This window comes from Colletes latitarsis, chromosome 10 (genome assembly GCF_051014445.1).
Source record: "Colletes latitarsis isolate SP2378_abdomen chromosome 10, iyColLati1, whole genome shotgun sequence".
In the NCBI taxonomy this organism is placed as follows: domain Eukaryota; kingdom Metazoa; phylum Arthropoda; class Insecta; order Hymenoptera; family Colletidae; genus Colletes; species Colletes latitarsis.
The window spans coordinates 27,274,179-27,289,563 of record NC_135143.1 but is presented as its reverse complement, the minus strand read 5'-3'; the positions used below and the strand labels follow the sequence as shown (position 1 = coordinate 27,289,563).

The following is a 15,385-nucleotide window of genomic DNA, read 5'->3' as shown; positions in this document are numbered from 1 at the left end:
GAAATTTGATCGTGCTAACCTGTTGTCGACGACCTTCCATTGACTGACCATGAAAATTCTAGAAGGACGATTAACAATTTCGAAACGATTCTGTCTTTTTAACAGACACTCGTCAAACTATTTTAGGGAACATTAACTATACAGCGCAGAGATTATGGATGTAAATAATGGATAGTGAGCGTTTGAAAGAAGGATAAAATTCAGTATGCATTGGAACAGTAGTTCTTAACCTCTTCTTTTCACGGATCAAGTTAACGAATCGCTGCATCAGAATGTTTATTCATAAAAAAAATATCGCAGTAATATGGCAGTCAACGTGTCAAGTGCGTGCAAATTCTTTTCCAACATTTTTTCTGTGTTCTGTTTTCATATCACGTTTCTTTAATGACTAGAACATCGCAGGATTATTGTAATAAATTCTACGTATGTGTGTATCGAAAGGAAAACATTCCAAACACGTTTGTAAGCGAATGGTAGGTTTTTCATGTTGAAGCAAATCTTGGACAACTGCGAGGCACAGAAGTCTCGCTAGCCCAATCGTGGAGAAAACACTGGTAGTGAAGGTTTTCTGGTTAAAATAAGACCAAACACGATACAACTTGGATCATATTTCAGCATTCGACACTCAGGTTTCTCCTATACCTGACACGCCGTGCCTTGTGTTTACGTTAAAGCGATAAGAAAACGAACACAGCTCCGAGTACGTATTTCTCGACAGTATTCTGCGAGACCTTCAAACGTTAAGTCGTATTCTGTGCCCTGTTGAAATTTACATAATCGTTATTTGAACGTATCGTAACGTTTTGCAATTATTTCGTAACGTTACGATGTCTAAGACGAAAGAGTAATCATCAGAAAACAAAGAGGTATTTCACGAGCTGATAAACAGTGAAGGTAATAGTGTCGCTAAAATTACATCTGATGAAAAATATTCATCACATAGTGATGCTAACCCAGAACCAGAAAACGATCAAAGTGTCGAAATTCTAACGGACAACAGAAATCAGTAAAAATTAATTATTTTATACTATGTATTTGAGAATGGTCGCGAGGCTTGAGACGTTCGACCGACGAGCGTCAGTGGCGATGTGAAACAAACAAATGCCTGACGACGTTCGACGAAGGTTTCCGATGATCGCCGAAGAGGACCGATCATCGGACAAAGGACGAAGTCGCGTGGTAACGTTCGAGGTGTGAACCACGTGTTGGCTTCATGAATTTATATTACGGTGTGGCGACGATCAAGTATACGTATGATTTCTCATTTAACACTTTGGCTGTCACGTCATCCATACATGAGTGACAGGATTTTTCACTACGGAACTAGAACAATTAATTCTCAGACTGAAATGTTGAAATTAAAATTTGAATAGGATTGATGAATTTTAGTAAGGTTACGAAAATAAATGGTAAGACAAATTTTAAGTTATGTAGTTTACAATTGTCTAAAATCAACGTTTTGGTCTGGCAGTCAATGTGTTAAATATGTATATTATCTCGTCAGTGTTTGTATTAAGATTCCCGTCTTTTCTCGTGTGAAACTACTACAATTTTAATGACAATAACTAATGTATTCGACACTCGCGAATACGATTTTATACTGTATTAGAAGTAGATTGAAAGCAAATTATATCGTGTTTGGTCTCATTTTAATAGAAAAAACTCTTAGAAATACATAGGTAGAAGTTTCATCTTTGCATTATGAACTCTGTGTGTATTGTCTCATCGATATTCGAGCCCAGATTAGGTTACACTGCACGGTCCACTCGACGTAGAGCTTCTAGTGTGCCGAGGTGAGTCCCCACGACTACCGTTCACTTATCCAAATAAAAATGACTCGCAGTTATCCAAGCATTGCTATACTTTCATAGGTGAAAATGTTACGTGTGGGAAGAGTAGGGCAACTGACACATAACGCTACGAGGAGGGTGGTTTTTATCAGGCACACTTGTTGGGTGTTTTGAGAAATTCAAAAAGCATGTAATTAACACGCCAAGCGTTACCGAACGGATATGTATATAAATTGTTTTCATTATTTGGACGTGTAGAATCGTTTCTATTAAAGTGTTCCACGCGCGTTTTAACATTTTCTACTCGTGTCTTTTCAGATCCGCTGTTATTAAGTATCGTTGTGAAAATTTTCATTCGATGAATTTTAGCAAGTTTACGTGTTTCGTGTTCGGTGTTTTTTGTTAACGGTTTTCTGGTTTTATTACTAGTAACCTCCCGGATTTTATAACGCGAGAAAGTGACAACCCTAGTTATAATTACTGTAAGTATAGTTATTATTTGTTACAGAAGTCACAGAATTTACGTGAGAATAAATAAGAAACATGTTTCTTTTTAGTTAAAAACAGTTATTTGTACACATTATACATATATCATGTGTATTCTAAGACAATTTTAGTTTCTCTACTAACGTCATTCTAACTAACGTAAGGCAAAATACACATAGTTCGATATTTAATAAATATGTATGTAATAAATTTATTGTTGTTCAATATAATGATACGTAACGTAAATAACAATTGGAAATATCATTAGATGATCAGACTAGTTAAAAAATACAAAATTACTACATATATTTCATTTGAATACGCAATTAATTTTGAAAATGTAATAATTTATGAGAGGAATTCAGTACCATAATAATTGTAAAAACTGAATTAGTACAGAGCTCATGCATTTATATCCCTAATATACAGGGTGTATCAAAACATTTAAACACAAACATAATGAAAAAAATTCACGTAAATATTTGTCCTCTTTTACCTTGCTTCAACAAACGTTTCTACGAACCTTTTTCATTATTTTTATGTTGCATATTCATTCATATGTTTCGATACACTCCATAAATTAAACCTACGACGTAACGTAACATTAAATACAGTTTCAAGAACTGTTATCTAATGCATAACACCTGTAATATACAGGTTGTACGTCGTGACGGTATCCACGATTGTATACAGGATGTTCGGCCAACCCTGGAAAATATTTCAATAGGGGATTCTAAAGGCCAAAATAAGACGAAAATCAAGAATAACAATTTGTTGATGGAGGCTTTGTTAAAAAGTTATTAACGTTTAAACTTTCAGCAACTATTCGAATTTTTTTCTCGAAACTGCGTAGGATTTCGAGGTTATGTCTAATCACCAAAAATGATTGTATTTGACCCCCGCAACCGAAAATAATTTTTCCAAAACGATTTGAAATCTTTTTCGTCGAAAAATTCAGGCACCAAATTAGATTTTCGGTAAGGAATTTTTTTCTCGAAAGTGCGTAGGATTTCGGGGGTGTGTCTTTTGACCAAAAATACTTGTAATTAACCTCTGCAACTGATAATAATTTTTCCAGAACGATTTGAAATTTTTGAATTTAATTGTTAATAACTTTTTAACGAAGCCTCCATCAACAAATTGGTATTCTTGATTTTCGTCTTATTTTGGCCTCTAGGATCTCCCATTAAAATTTTTCCCAGGTTTGGCCGAACACCCTGTATGTACATAACGTTTACAATATGACGTTTATAAAATTGTTATTAAATTTTAATAAGAAACATGCTTCATGCAAAAATTTATGTACTAAATATAGTTTACATTATGCTTCTTCAGCAGCGGATTTTTAACATGTAAGTAGTTTGAATTACTATTGCTACATAATCTAGCTAATCACATGCATGCTATTCGTTCGATATTCAACATTTTAAACTTAAATTCAAAATTTTCGGTTCTCGTTCAAAACGTACAATATGCAATTATTATGCAACAACCTCGAAATTGAAACGTAAGTTACGTGCAAAATGCTTGGTCTACGAATTGAAAAATTTTTTTATTTGAAAAGATTTTTGCTTGTCGAATAAATAACTTGATAATATCTTATACTATATTTCTCTCGTACAATTTAATATTTATTATACACATGCATAATTTTTTCTGTAATTCGTATGTACATAATAAAGTTACAATGTAGCTACTGTAATTCATAAAACAGAATTTCAAGTAATGTATGATTGTAGGTGTAGTAGATCATGTTATGATATTCATCAATTTCTGCATGGAAATTTCAATAAATACTATTCAAAACCATTAACTCTTATAAGCATAGGGTGCCCCATTTTAATCGATCCATGCGTATAACGTCAAAATTATTACTGACATCTAAAAACGTTGACGAATTAAGTTTGAAGGGTTGCGAGAGGTATATTGCACAACCAACATATTATTTTTCTAAATGGAATCGTGTACTTTTTCCAATTCATCCTACACCTTTCACATATAATATTGCAGCCTCAAAAAACAGCAATAGTATAAAACTCGAAGGTCAGCTTCGTATTCCAATAAAAAAAACAAAGTACCTAGGAGTCAATTATTATGTAATATGCCTCTTTCAATACCATGCAACATTTGTTTGAAACATGTTTTCACAGAACGAACGATTTATGAGTTACTTAACATCCTCAAACTAGGTGAATAGCCCTGTATATAGAGCTTATCGTAAATTCAATTTATGATTATTTCATAACTTCAATTGCAACGTAATAGCATTTTACGAGTTGCTCCAGATCAAATTCCACAACCGTGCGTCTAAGTTTATTTTAGTTTTTTATGTCCTATGTACGGAGAAATTAATTTGCGTAAATTATTGATCTCCAACGCTAAACACCTTTCAAGATCGTTCTGCAGAAGCAGTTGATTTTAAAAATTTCGAAAACTCTAATTCATAGGCTGGCAAATTTTTTTAAAAAATCGTTACAGAGTGTTCAGACAACCCTGGGAAAAATTTTAATAGAGGATTCCAGAGGCCAAAATAAGACGAAAATCAAGAACACCAATTTATTGATGGAGGCTTCGTTAAAAAGTTATTAACGTTTAAAGTTCCGCTCATACTGAATTTTTTTCTCGAAAATGCGTAAGATTTTGGGGGTATGTGTAATGACCAAAAATGATTGTAATTGACCCCCACAGCTAACAATATTTTTTTCAGAACGATTTGTAATTTTTTAATTTTGTCGAAAAATTTGTCCACCTTTATGAATTTTTTTCTCGAAAGTGCGTAGAATTTTGAGGGTATGTGTAATGACCAAAAATGATTGTAATTGACCCCCGCAACCGAAAATAATTTTTCCAGAACGATTTGAAATTTTTGAATTTAATTGTTAATAACTTTTCAACGAAGCCTCCATCAACAAATTGGTATTCTTAATTTTCGTCTTATTTTGGCCTCTGGAATCTCCTATTAAAATTTTTCCCTGGATTGGTCGAACACCCTGTATAAGGTGTTGTTTAATCTAGCCTATTAAGTATTAGGCGACCAGACGACATTTATTATTTAAAACGTTCATTTAAATTTCTAAACTTAACACGTTCGCTTCCGAACCCGTACACAGAGTTATTGAAGGTCCCGAATTATTCAAAAATCTTGAAACTCGAAAGGAAACAATTTTTTTAAAATTGAAACGAGACTCGAATGTATGTATATCGGGTGTAAATGTTTGTTCTTCCAAACATACACGTTATGAACGCCACTTTTACGAATATTTTAATTTTTGTTTAAATTTTGCACTCATCGCCACGAGTCTGTTTGAATTTCTCAACGCAAGGATTGTTGGCATATTGGCAGTATTTCCGTGTTAATTTCTTGTTTTACTTAACAACTTACGAAAACTTGGAGACATATAAAACGACGCGGCACATAGGGAAGGGATTTATTTATTTATTACGGAGGCACGGCAACGAACGTGTTAGTGTAACATTTTATAACGGCTCGATTTCGAAAAATAATTTAACCCTAGGAGGATTTCTGGGGTCTTGCTTGACCCGACTCATTTCGAGGTTATTTACGAATGATACTGTTTTCTTTAACTACTAACAATTTAATTATAACTAACTTGCCAACATATAAATTATTACGTTATGCTACGAATGAGAAAAACTTGAAATAATTAAAAATATTTGATTTTCGTAAGCTGAAATATTTCAATATTTTTGCTACAAATTTATCTAATTCAAAACTGATAAAATTAATAATTGAGATGAGTCTTAAATAATCCCAAAATCATCCTAGGGTCAATCCCAAGGTCATCCTCTTTTCCGATTGCAAATAGAAAATACTAATAGACCACAAACTTAAATTTAATGCATTTGCAAAGTGCAATTGTACTTTTCTTTCTATGTATATCGATTCTCCGCATTATCCTGCATATAAAAATAATAATTTCAGTAAGGTATAATAAAGATAAATATTTTGAGAGATATTTTGATTTGTATTGCACTTTTTGAAGGTTATGCTTCACCAGAAGTCTTTGGAATATCGTTTTTTAATTTCAAAAATAATGTAGCACTATATTATTATATATTATATACATTCTTGTTGATCATTTATGTTTAGGATTTTTATTCCTAGCATTTATCAAATACCTAGCTTTAACATTCGTAATTACAGAATAATAGGGAGAATCGATTTATAAAGGAACATATGATTCCATATAAAGAAATGCAATTACATTTTCAAGGTGCATTGTTATATATTTAATAGGAGATTCTAGACACCAAAATAAGACGAAAATCAAGAATATTAATTTGTTGATGGAGGCTTCGTTAAAAAGTTATTAACGTTTAAACCTTCAGCACCTACTCGAATATTTTTCTCGAAACTGCGTAGGATTTCGAGGTTATATCTATTGACCAAAAATGCTTGTAATTGATTCCTGCAATTGAAAATATTTTTTCCAGAACGATTCGAAATTCTTTTTTTTCCCCCAAAACTTTCAGCAACTATTCGAATTTTTTTCTCGAAACTTCGTAGGATTTCGAGGTTATGTCTATTCACTAAAAATGGTTGTAATTGACCCCCACAACTGAAAATATTTTTTCCAGAACGATTCGAAATTCTTTTTTTTCCTCAAAACTTTCAGCACCTACTCGAATTTTGTTCTCGAAACTGGGTAGGATTTCGAGGTTATGTCTGTTCACCAAAAATGCTTGTAATTGACCCCCACAACTGAAAATATTTTTTCTAGAACGATTTGAAATTTTTCAATAACTTTTTAACGAAACCTCAGTCAAGAAATTGATATTCTTGACTTTCGTCTTATTTTGGCCTCTAGAATCTCCCATTAAAATTTTTCCCAAGGGCGAACACTCTGTATAGGATAAAAAAATATATTTATCATGGCTTTCAAGAATAAATCGAGGCAATTAAGCAAGTAGAAAATTTGTCAAAAATTTTGATGCAAGATGTATGTTGACATTAAAATGTAAGGTCAAATTTTAATATTATTGGAACGTATTTTTCTTGTTGATAGAATAGGAAGATTAAATAGAATCTTATATCGTAAAATAAATAGTTTTTCACGAAGGATTGTTAAAATTTTCGTCAATTAAGTTAAATAGAATTATTTCCAGGAGTGAGGTTATAATTTTATTTTGTATACCGTTACTATTACTATAGTTTAATGTATCGTTATGGAATATAGAATGCAACAAAACCGTCTGAGGGTTCCCATTAAAACATTTGTTTTGAAACAAATATTTACCCATCCAGATACATTTTTTATACATAGATTTATATTTGAAAGTCGTGATAAACATTTTTTCACCACTAATAGATCTACAAAACGATACTTTGTATATAATATTGTACTATACATAACATAAAATCCATAGTTAAAATATGAAAGACAAAATTTGGGTAATAAAGAGAAAGAAAGGAATTTTTGGGGTCCGATGCGCGTGGGAAAGATATTTTTTGATATTATATCTTTTATATTTAAAAGATAAAACGGGAATAACCAGTGACTACGATTACAAAAAGATATATAGGAACAATTTCATCTAGTAAATTTAATATATAGTGTAATAAATGTTTAGATATAATAAATTTAATAGTGTATATGTATTAAAGTGTTTGAGTATAAAAACGATCTCTAGAGGGACTACTTAACAATATCACATATGGTCACAGAAATGTTCTTAAATGCAATAAAGAACTTCAGTTCTAAAAATTACTATTAAGCTTGTTTACTTTTATACATAAATGCAAAATATTTTCGATGCATGTATTATCAACGAATAACAAACACTTAGAAAATAATCACGAATGAAATACTATGGAATTTTATAAGAATACGTGATGTAGAAACAAGGGAGACATAAGGGACATAGGGAGATAGGGCTTAAATAGTGACTTGTGTCTTTTGCAATTCTGCAACTTAGTTAGTTGGCAACACTAACACATTAATAGTCCTAAAATCACTCAACAGTATTATTAGTAACACAAAACAAACACAATCTAATGTCAACGGTTGTCTGACTTGGTATTATTAGCAATATTAATGCTCTCTTTATGAACTATCAGTTTGTATTTTGTAAAATAAATTTGTTCCGCTTATACAAAATTGCAAAGCAACTGCAGAAAAGGCATTGATATTAGACACATAATGCACAATTTCCATTTACATGCATCTTAATCACTTGTATAGCTTACAAGCTATACTTGCATCCACAGTTAATGAATCATATAATTATATGTATCAAAAGTTTGTTCTTGTAAAACGTTTCGTAGAAAAATTGTTAGTAGTATAGTGTATATCAAAATACATAAGAATATACATATGATTATTTTGATGTCTTATAAAAAAAAAAAACTACATCTACATATCTGATTGTGCAAAGTTACAAATGCAAGAAACAAAATGCCAATTTATATTGTAGAATATTCAGACGTAAATAATTATAATGTGTTACTTTTAAATATTTATATAATTTTGTTTTGTATCGAATTTGTATTATTTTCAAATTCCTCAGCTATCATTTTAACAAAACAAATTATATCCAGAGCAGAATATGTATTAATACATAATTATGTAATACAATATACAAAAATTTTAAAAACAAAGACAGAAAGTATAGATTAGTATATCTATCGGAACATCGAAAATTGTAATTTTGTTAAAATTTGGCAAAAGCGTAATGTACATTTCCTGTTGTACTTTAAAACATATAATTATACTTCTTTTAATAAACACGATCTCTGTTAAAATTGTCTTATATCAAATATTAAAGTTTCAAAACCTATAGAAATTTTTATTTCAATAAAATTATTTATTATTGCTAACAACTTTGTATAAAAACATAAGTATTTCCAACTAGTATGTATACAAGGCGAGTCGGCTAAAGAAACAACTGAAATATTCCGATTGTTTATTCCGATACGAAAAACGTTTAACAAAGGGAGGTTTTATGCGATAAAAAATTTCTTTTCTCTCAAAACGTACCATTTTTTGTCTTAAACAGAAAGAGTGCAATAATACACACTCAAGCAAAACGGTACAGTTTTGTTTCAGAAACAGAATTTTTACAAGCAGATAATTTTTTTAAGCAAATATACAGATTGCTTTTTGCAACGTAGACGCGTGGACATGTGCAATAAAAAGTATACAGGATGTTCGGCTATCCCTAGGAGAAATTTTAATAGCAGATTCTGGAGGACAAAATAAGACGAAAATCAAGAATACCAATTTGTCGATTGAGACTTCGTTAAAAAGTTATTTGCATTTAAAGTTCCGTTTGTAGAACGTCAGTCTGCGAACAGCTGCGCGCGCATGATAGTGGTTCTCACTCAGAGAACTGTGAGGCTGTCGATGAGTCACTCAGTAGAGTTTCTCATACCGAGTGAGAACCACTATCGTGCGCACGCAGCTGTACGCAGATTGCCGTTCTACAGGCGGAACTTTAAACGTTAATAACTTTTTAACGAAGCTTCAATCAACAAATTGGTATTCTTGATTTTCGTCTTATTTTGGTCTCTAGAATCCCCCATTAAAATTTTTCCCAGGGTTGGCTGAACACCCTGTATAATATTAGTTCCTGAGATTTCAGCTTATAACATCCCAGTACATTTTTACAACGCCCTCCACCGGATACACCAATTTTTGTGTTACACTTTATTGTCATAAGCATTCTGCTTGACCTGAGAATTATAGCATATCTCTCTCTCTCTTTCTCTCCCTGCCATCCATTCCCTTAGAAGAAAAGAACAATTTTTATCGCATTATGCATCCCTTTTAACGAAATACTCCTTTTTTAAAACTTTTCTCGTATCGTTAGAAACAATGCTTTCAGTGTAACCATTGTTCACCTCATATGCATATAATGTATAACACATACATGGTATACAGAGTGTCCAGAACTTATTCGACAAGGCGAAGCATGTAAATTCTTCAAGACAGAAGAAATAAACATCTGTACCATTTTGTAATCCAGAACATCGTTTTCGTGTTACATGAAATGTTAGCGGAAATACACTGAAGAAACGCTTGCAGACATATATTTGCATACCATTGTCAGATTAATAATAATATCTTAAAGTTTTTTAAAATACATTTTCGCTAGACTTCGCAATGTTCCACGCATTAAAATCATACGATTCACGACAAAATGGTAAATTAATTTTCGTTTAACGTGAAGAGTTTCTATGTTTCGATTTGTCTAATATCTGTTGGACAACCTGTACGTCATATAAAGATACTACATCGCAATAAAACTTTTATATGCGGTTTATTATTAGATGTACAGTATTATATGACGATTCTTATAAATTATATCATGAGGTCAGTTTTCATATTATATCGTAAAGATAAGGTTTAACGATAGTGCTCTTACCTCGTCGAAGAATACTTGTGTCTTCCTGAGTATATGTTTCAATTCAGTCAGCTCCAAGTAATTACGTTTCAGCGCCTCGGCGTTTTGGTTTACTTCGCGCAGCTCGTTCTCTAATTTCTCGAACGTCGCCTCCAAATCTATCATTTCTCGAGGCTGAGGCGCCTCTGGATTCTCACCAGTGTCGAGCATAGGGATATCATCCTTCTTAATCTCCTTTTCCAAATACCTTAATTTACGTTCCATCTCGTCGCAACGACGCACCTCGCTGACGAACTTCCGTTGAAAAGCATTGACATCGGGATTGAGCTGGATGTAAAATAAATAATTGTTATTAGAATTATACAAATACTTTTAAGGCACTTATTATTATTTGTTTAAATATTTTCCAATTTAGTGCACAAGTCTCCATAGGTTTTTGTAAAATATTTCCCACCGTTTCCCCATCGTTTTGATAAAAGGTGAATAATGCAATGAAAGAAGTTCTTTTTCGAGGAAAATCATAAATTTTCGAACCTCCTCGATATTTTAAAATCGATTATCAGAAAGTTGCACAGAACGAAGAAAATGGAAATTTGATGACTATGCATTCCAGCTATATTAACATTTATTGAGTTACCGATGCAACATGAGACCTGGCATTATCGTCTTATTTCGTTTGATACATATACAGGGTGTTCGGACAACCATGGGAAAAATTTTAATGGGGGATTCTAGAAGCCAAAATAAGACGAAAATCAAGAATACCAATTTGTTGATCGAGGCTTCCTTAAAAAGTTATTAACGTTTAAAGTTCCATACCGAGCAGAAATTTTTTCGGTGAAATTGAAAAGTTTCAAATCGTTTTAGAAAAAATATTTTTAGTTTCAGGGGTCAATTACAAGCATTTTTAGTGAATAGACATACCTTCGAAATCCTACTCAGTTTCGAGAAAAAAATTCAAGAAGGTGGACAAACTTTATTAATAATTTTGTTAATAACTTTTTAACCAAGCCTCCATCAACAAATTGGTATTCTTGATTTTCGTCTTATTTTGGCCTCTAGAATCGCTCATTAAAATATTTCCCATGGTTGGCTAAATACCCTGTATACAGTGATATGTATGTTACGTGTACATTCTATCTGCAGTTTACATTCTTTTGAAAAATTAAAAATACATAAGCAAGCATTAATTAGTTGTAAATTAACTATCATACGGAAAACAACATAAAAGAACAGGAACATACAGAATCACCTATGATCAAACAATGGAAACTTTTGCATATTAGCATGTATTACAAATTGCGTAAGTATAAATTCTTTGACTTCGCATGATTATAATTTCGAAACGAATGGACGAAATGTAAAAATTTTAACGCTGTTCTGTAAAAAAAATAAAAAAATTGATATTTTTATAACGTATAAAATATTTTAACATAAATATCCCGTGAAATGTGTATCAAATTATATGATAACCTACTTTTAAAATGAGATGGAATTGGAAATAAATTGAACGTGAAGAAATACTGTTATATTTCATTTTCTTCTTCTTCGGATATTTCTTCGGTAAAATATTGATTGAAGACGTTAGCACGTATACTCCAATACGCGATGGCCTAATTTCCACCCATGAGGGTGTCCAACAATTGCAGAAAATCCTTTATCGAACGGTATATACAGGGTGTTCGGCCATACGGGGAAAAAATTTTAATGGGTGATTCTGGAGATCAAAATAAGACGAAAACCAAGAATATCAATTTCTTGATTGAGGCTTCGTTAAAAAGTTATTAACAATTAAATTCAAAAATTTCAAATCGTTCTGGAAAAAATATTATCGGTTGCGGGGATCAATTTCAATCATTTTTGGTCATTACAGATACCCCCGAAATCCTACCCACTTTCGAGAAAAAAATTCAGTACGGGCGGAACTTTAAACGTTAATAACTTTTCAACGAAGCCTCCATCAACAAATTGGTATTCTTGATTTTCGTCTTATTTTGGCCTCTAGAATCTCCCATTAAAATTTTTCCCTAGGTTGGTCATACACCCTATATAAATAAAATAATTCACAGAGTTCACAGAATTCACAGACGAAGTTGAGTTTTGAATTAAACTTCGACTATTGCCAAAATCTAATTCGATGTGATATCTGCGTTAATCTATTGGCAAAGAAGTCGTGTACCTTGGAATCCAAATTCACCGTTTGTATCTAAATGGTCAGCACAATAAACAAGATCGACTTGGGTTTAAATTCTTACTACGTATTAATTGGGACCAATAATTTTCTTTATACTGTATCTTTGTTAAGGAAAAGAAGATGAAATATAACAATAATTCTTCATATTCAATGGACTCCATCTTGTTTCAGAAGTAAGTTATCGTATAATTAAGAACACATTTCGTGAATTATTTACATCGTAATACAATATCTTAATTATTTTATAATAATTGTATTATAATAATACAATTTTACTATAATTTTATTATATCTTAATAATTTTCTTTATACTGCATCTTTGTTAAGAAAAAGAAGATGAAATATAACAATAATTCTTCGTGTTCAATGGACTCCATCTTGTTTCAGAAGTAGGTTATCGTACAATTAAGAACACATTTCGTGAATTATTTACATCGCATTAGAATATCTTAATTTGTTGCATTTTGTTTTTATTAATTAATAATTTCGACGCTACTTTTCACACACTGAATAACTCGTTTACAGAACAGCATTTGAATTATTGCATTTCATGAATTACTCTCGGAAATTCGATTTAACAAAAATGTTTGAAAGGACTATGAATAACTACAGATCGGAAATATTTTATCGTCCGGTCAGATGGAACGCAATTTATTTTTAGTTGGTTGCACGATGTAGTTGTGTCTTCGAATTTACATACACTTATATTGCAAATAAATAGATTCTAAAAATGTTGATCCTTTTTATTTCGAATAATTCAGACCAGAATAGGAGATGAGAGCTCGCAGCATTTTGATTATCAGCTATTATTTGTAAGCATTTGTGAAGAAATATTTGATCTCAAACTGCATTTAATACGAAGAAACATGAAAAATGCTATTGAATACCCATGTCTGTGGCACAACCTACTGATTTAAATTAACATTTTCATATGTGATGCAAATGAAGACATTCTTGAGATCTCGGATGTTGGTTATTCACCTAAAGGGCGAATTAAATATATGGTCAACGATGGAACCAAATTTCGGCGTATCTCGTAAAAATCAGTCACAGATAAATCGAATACTTCGTCATTAAATTTCTCACTTGGTTTTCGTTCTGCCATTACGCTTATAAAACAAAAGATTTCTTTGTATTTAAATGTTTCATCTAACCTTAGCTTTCATATTTCTAACGAACTCCGGGGTCCATTTGGACCCACACAAACTATCCATTTCAGAGTCGTAAGGTTTCATTTTTTAACGGATAACAGTGATAATATTAATATTAAGTGAACTTGTAAAATCAGCAACAGTGATAAATAAAGAAATAATCAAATTTAGATTCGAGTCAAAATGGCCTCCGAGTTCGCCGTTCGATCGCTAAACCGATTCACCATTCGAGACTTAAGATCGTTTAAAATTAGTCAATAATACCGTTAAAACTATCCTTGTATATGAAAACAAAAAAATTGCTCGAAATGATGTCTTTAACCACATATTTAAATTTCATAATCAGTAAGATTGTACCATTTTGACAGGTTTATCCATTAATGCACTATGATACTATATTTCACTTTGTAGGAACAAACGTTAAAGAATATCTATATATATATACACTATGTTGTATCAAATTTTTGACTGAATAATATTAAATTGATATTATTTCTACATAGCACTGACTGGTAAATAACTATTGAATATTTCAAGCTGATTAAGTTTACCAATATCAGAGTAGCAATTTCTATATTACTCTTACAATGCACTTAGGATGGCATAATGTTGAGAGTTTCTACCGATAATTTAGTTTTCCTATTCTCGAGAATGACCAATATTTATATTCAAATTATCTACCACTTTGAAGGTTCATGTGTGTTAAAATCGATATATGGAGGTTGTGTAGAAAATTCTGTATGAAAACAAAATATATAAGAAATATTACAACATAGAACTTACATCTCGAAATTGTACAAGGCCAAGTTCACCAAGTTCCGAGACACAGGCATATGCTGCTTCACTTTGCAAAAAGAGTTGACACAAGGTCATCTCCTCGCTCCGAAAAAGCGAACCCATATTTGATTTAATGAATTTCTACTGGTCTTTACGTTCGAATAACTGAAGCTACCATAGAGAATATTCTATTCCGAGCGATTGCAAAGAAGCAACGAGCACGAGAATGTACTATCAATTCACTGCCTAGCGCAATTGCGTCCTGCCGAATGTTCAGTACACACACCAATTTCGTGAATCCGCTTACGAGACTGTATAAGACTAATAATCAATTGAGCCAGTCACGAGGTAAGATGTCCATAGACCACAAGCTGATGGCACGTTGATATTCACATTTTTTTGTTAACGCCCAAAAACAACACTAGCGACAACCTGTACAGATTTAACGTACCACCTACGTTCTACATAGACGATTCTAGTCTATGGTCTACGAGCCCCAAAAGGACCACAGATAAATTCACGAAGACTCACGAATTTGTATACAGAACTATTAAATATTTATTTGTATCAGGTTAGTTACATTTCTGAACATTAATATAAACCTTTCGGTATGAAATTTAATT

The 15,385-nt window shown here is 31.9% G+C and overlaps 1 protein-coding gene across 4 annotated transcripts in view; it reads right to left on the bottom strand.

Annotated features, from left to right (window-relative positions):
• Vha100-1 (V-type ATPase subunit a family protein Vha100-1) overlaps positions 1-15,094 on the bottom strand; it is a 35,980-nt gene extending 20,886 nt beyond the window's left edge. For all 4 annotated transcript variants that reach the window (XM_076776035.1, XM_076776037.1, XM_076776038.1 and 1 more), the window contains exons 1-2: positions 14,769-15,094; positions 10,662-10,967 (exon numbers count right to left, since the gene is read on the bottom strand). In XM_076776035.1, coding sequence (XP_076632150.1) covers positions 10,662-10,967; positions 14,769-14,885 — 423 coding nt within the window. In that variant the 5' untranslated portion in view covers positions 14,886-15,094. The remainder of the gene's footprint in view (positions 1-10,661; positions 10,968-14,768) is intronic.
• Positions 15,095-15,385: the final 291 nt, after the last annotated feature.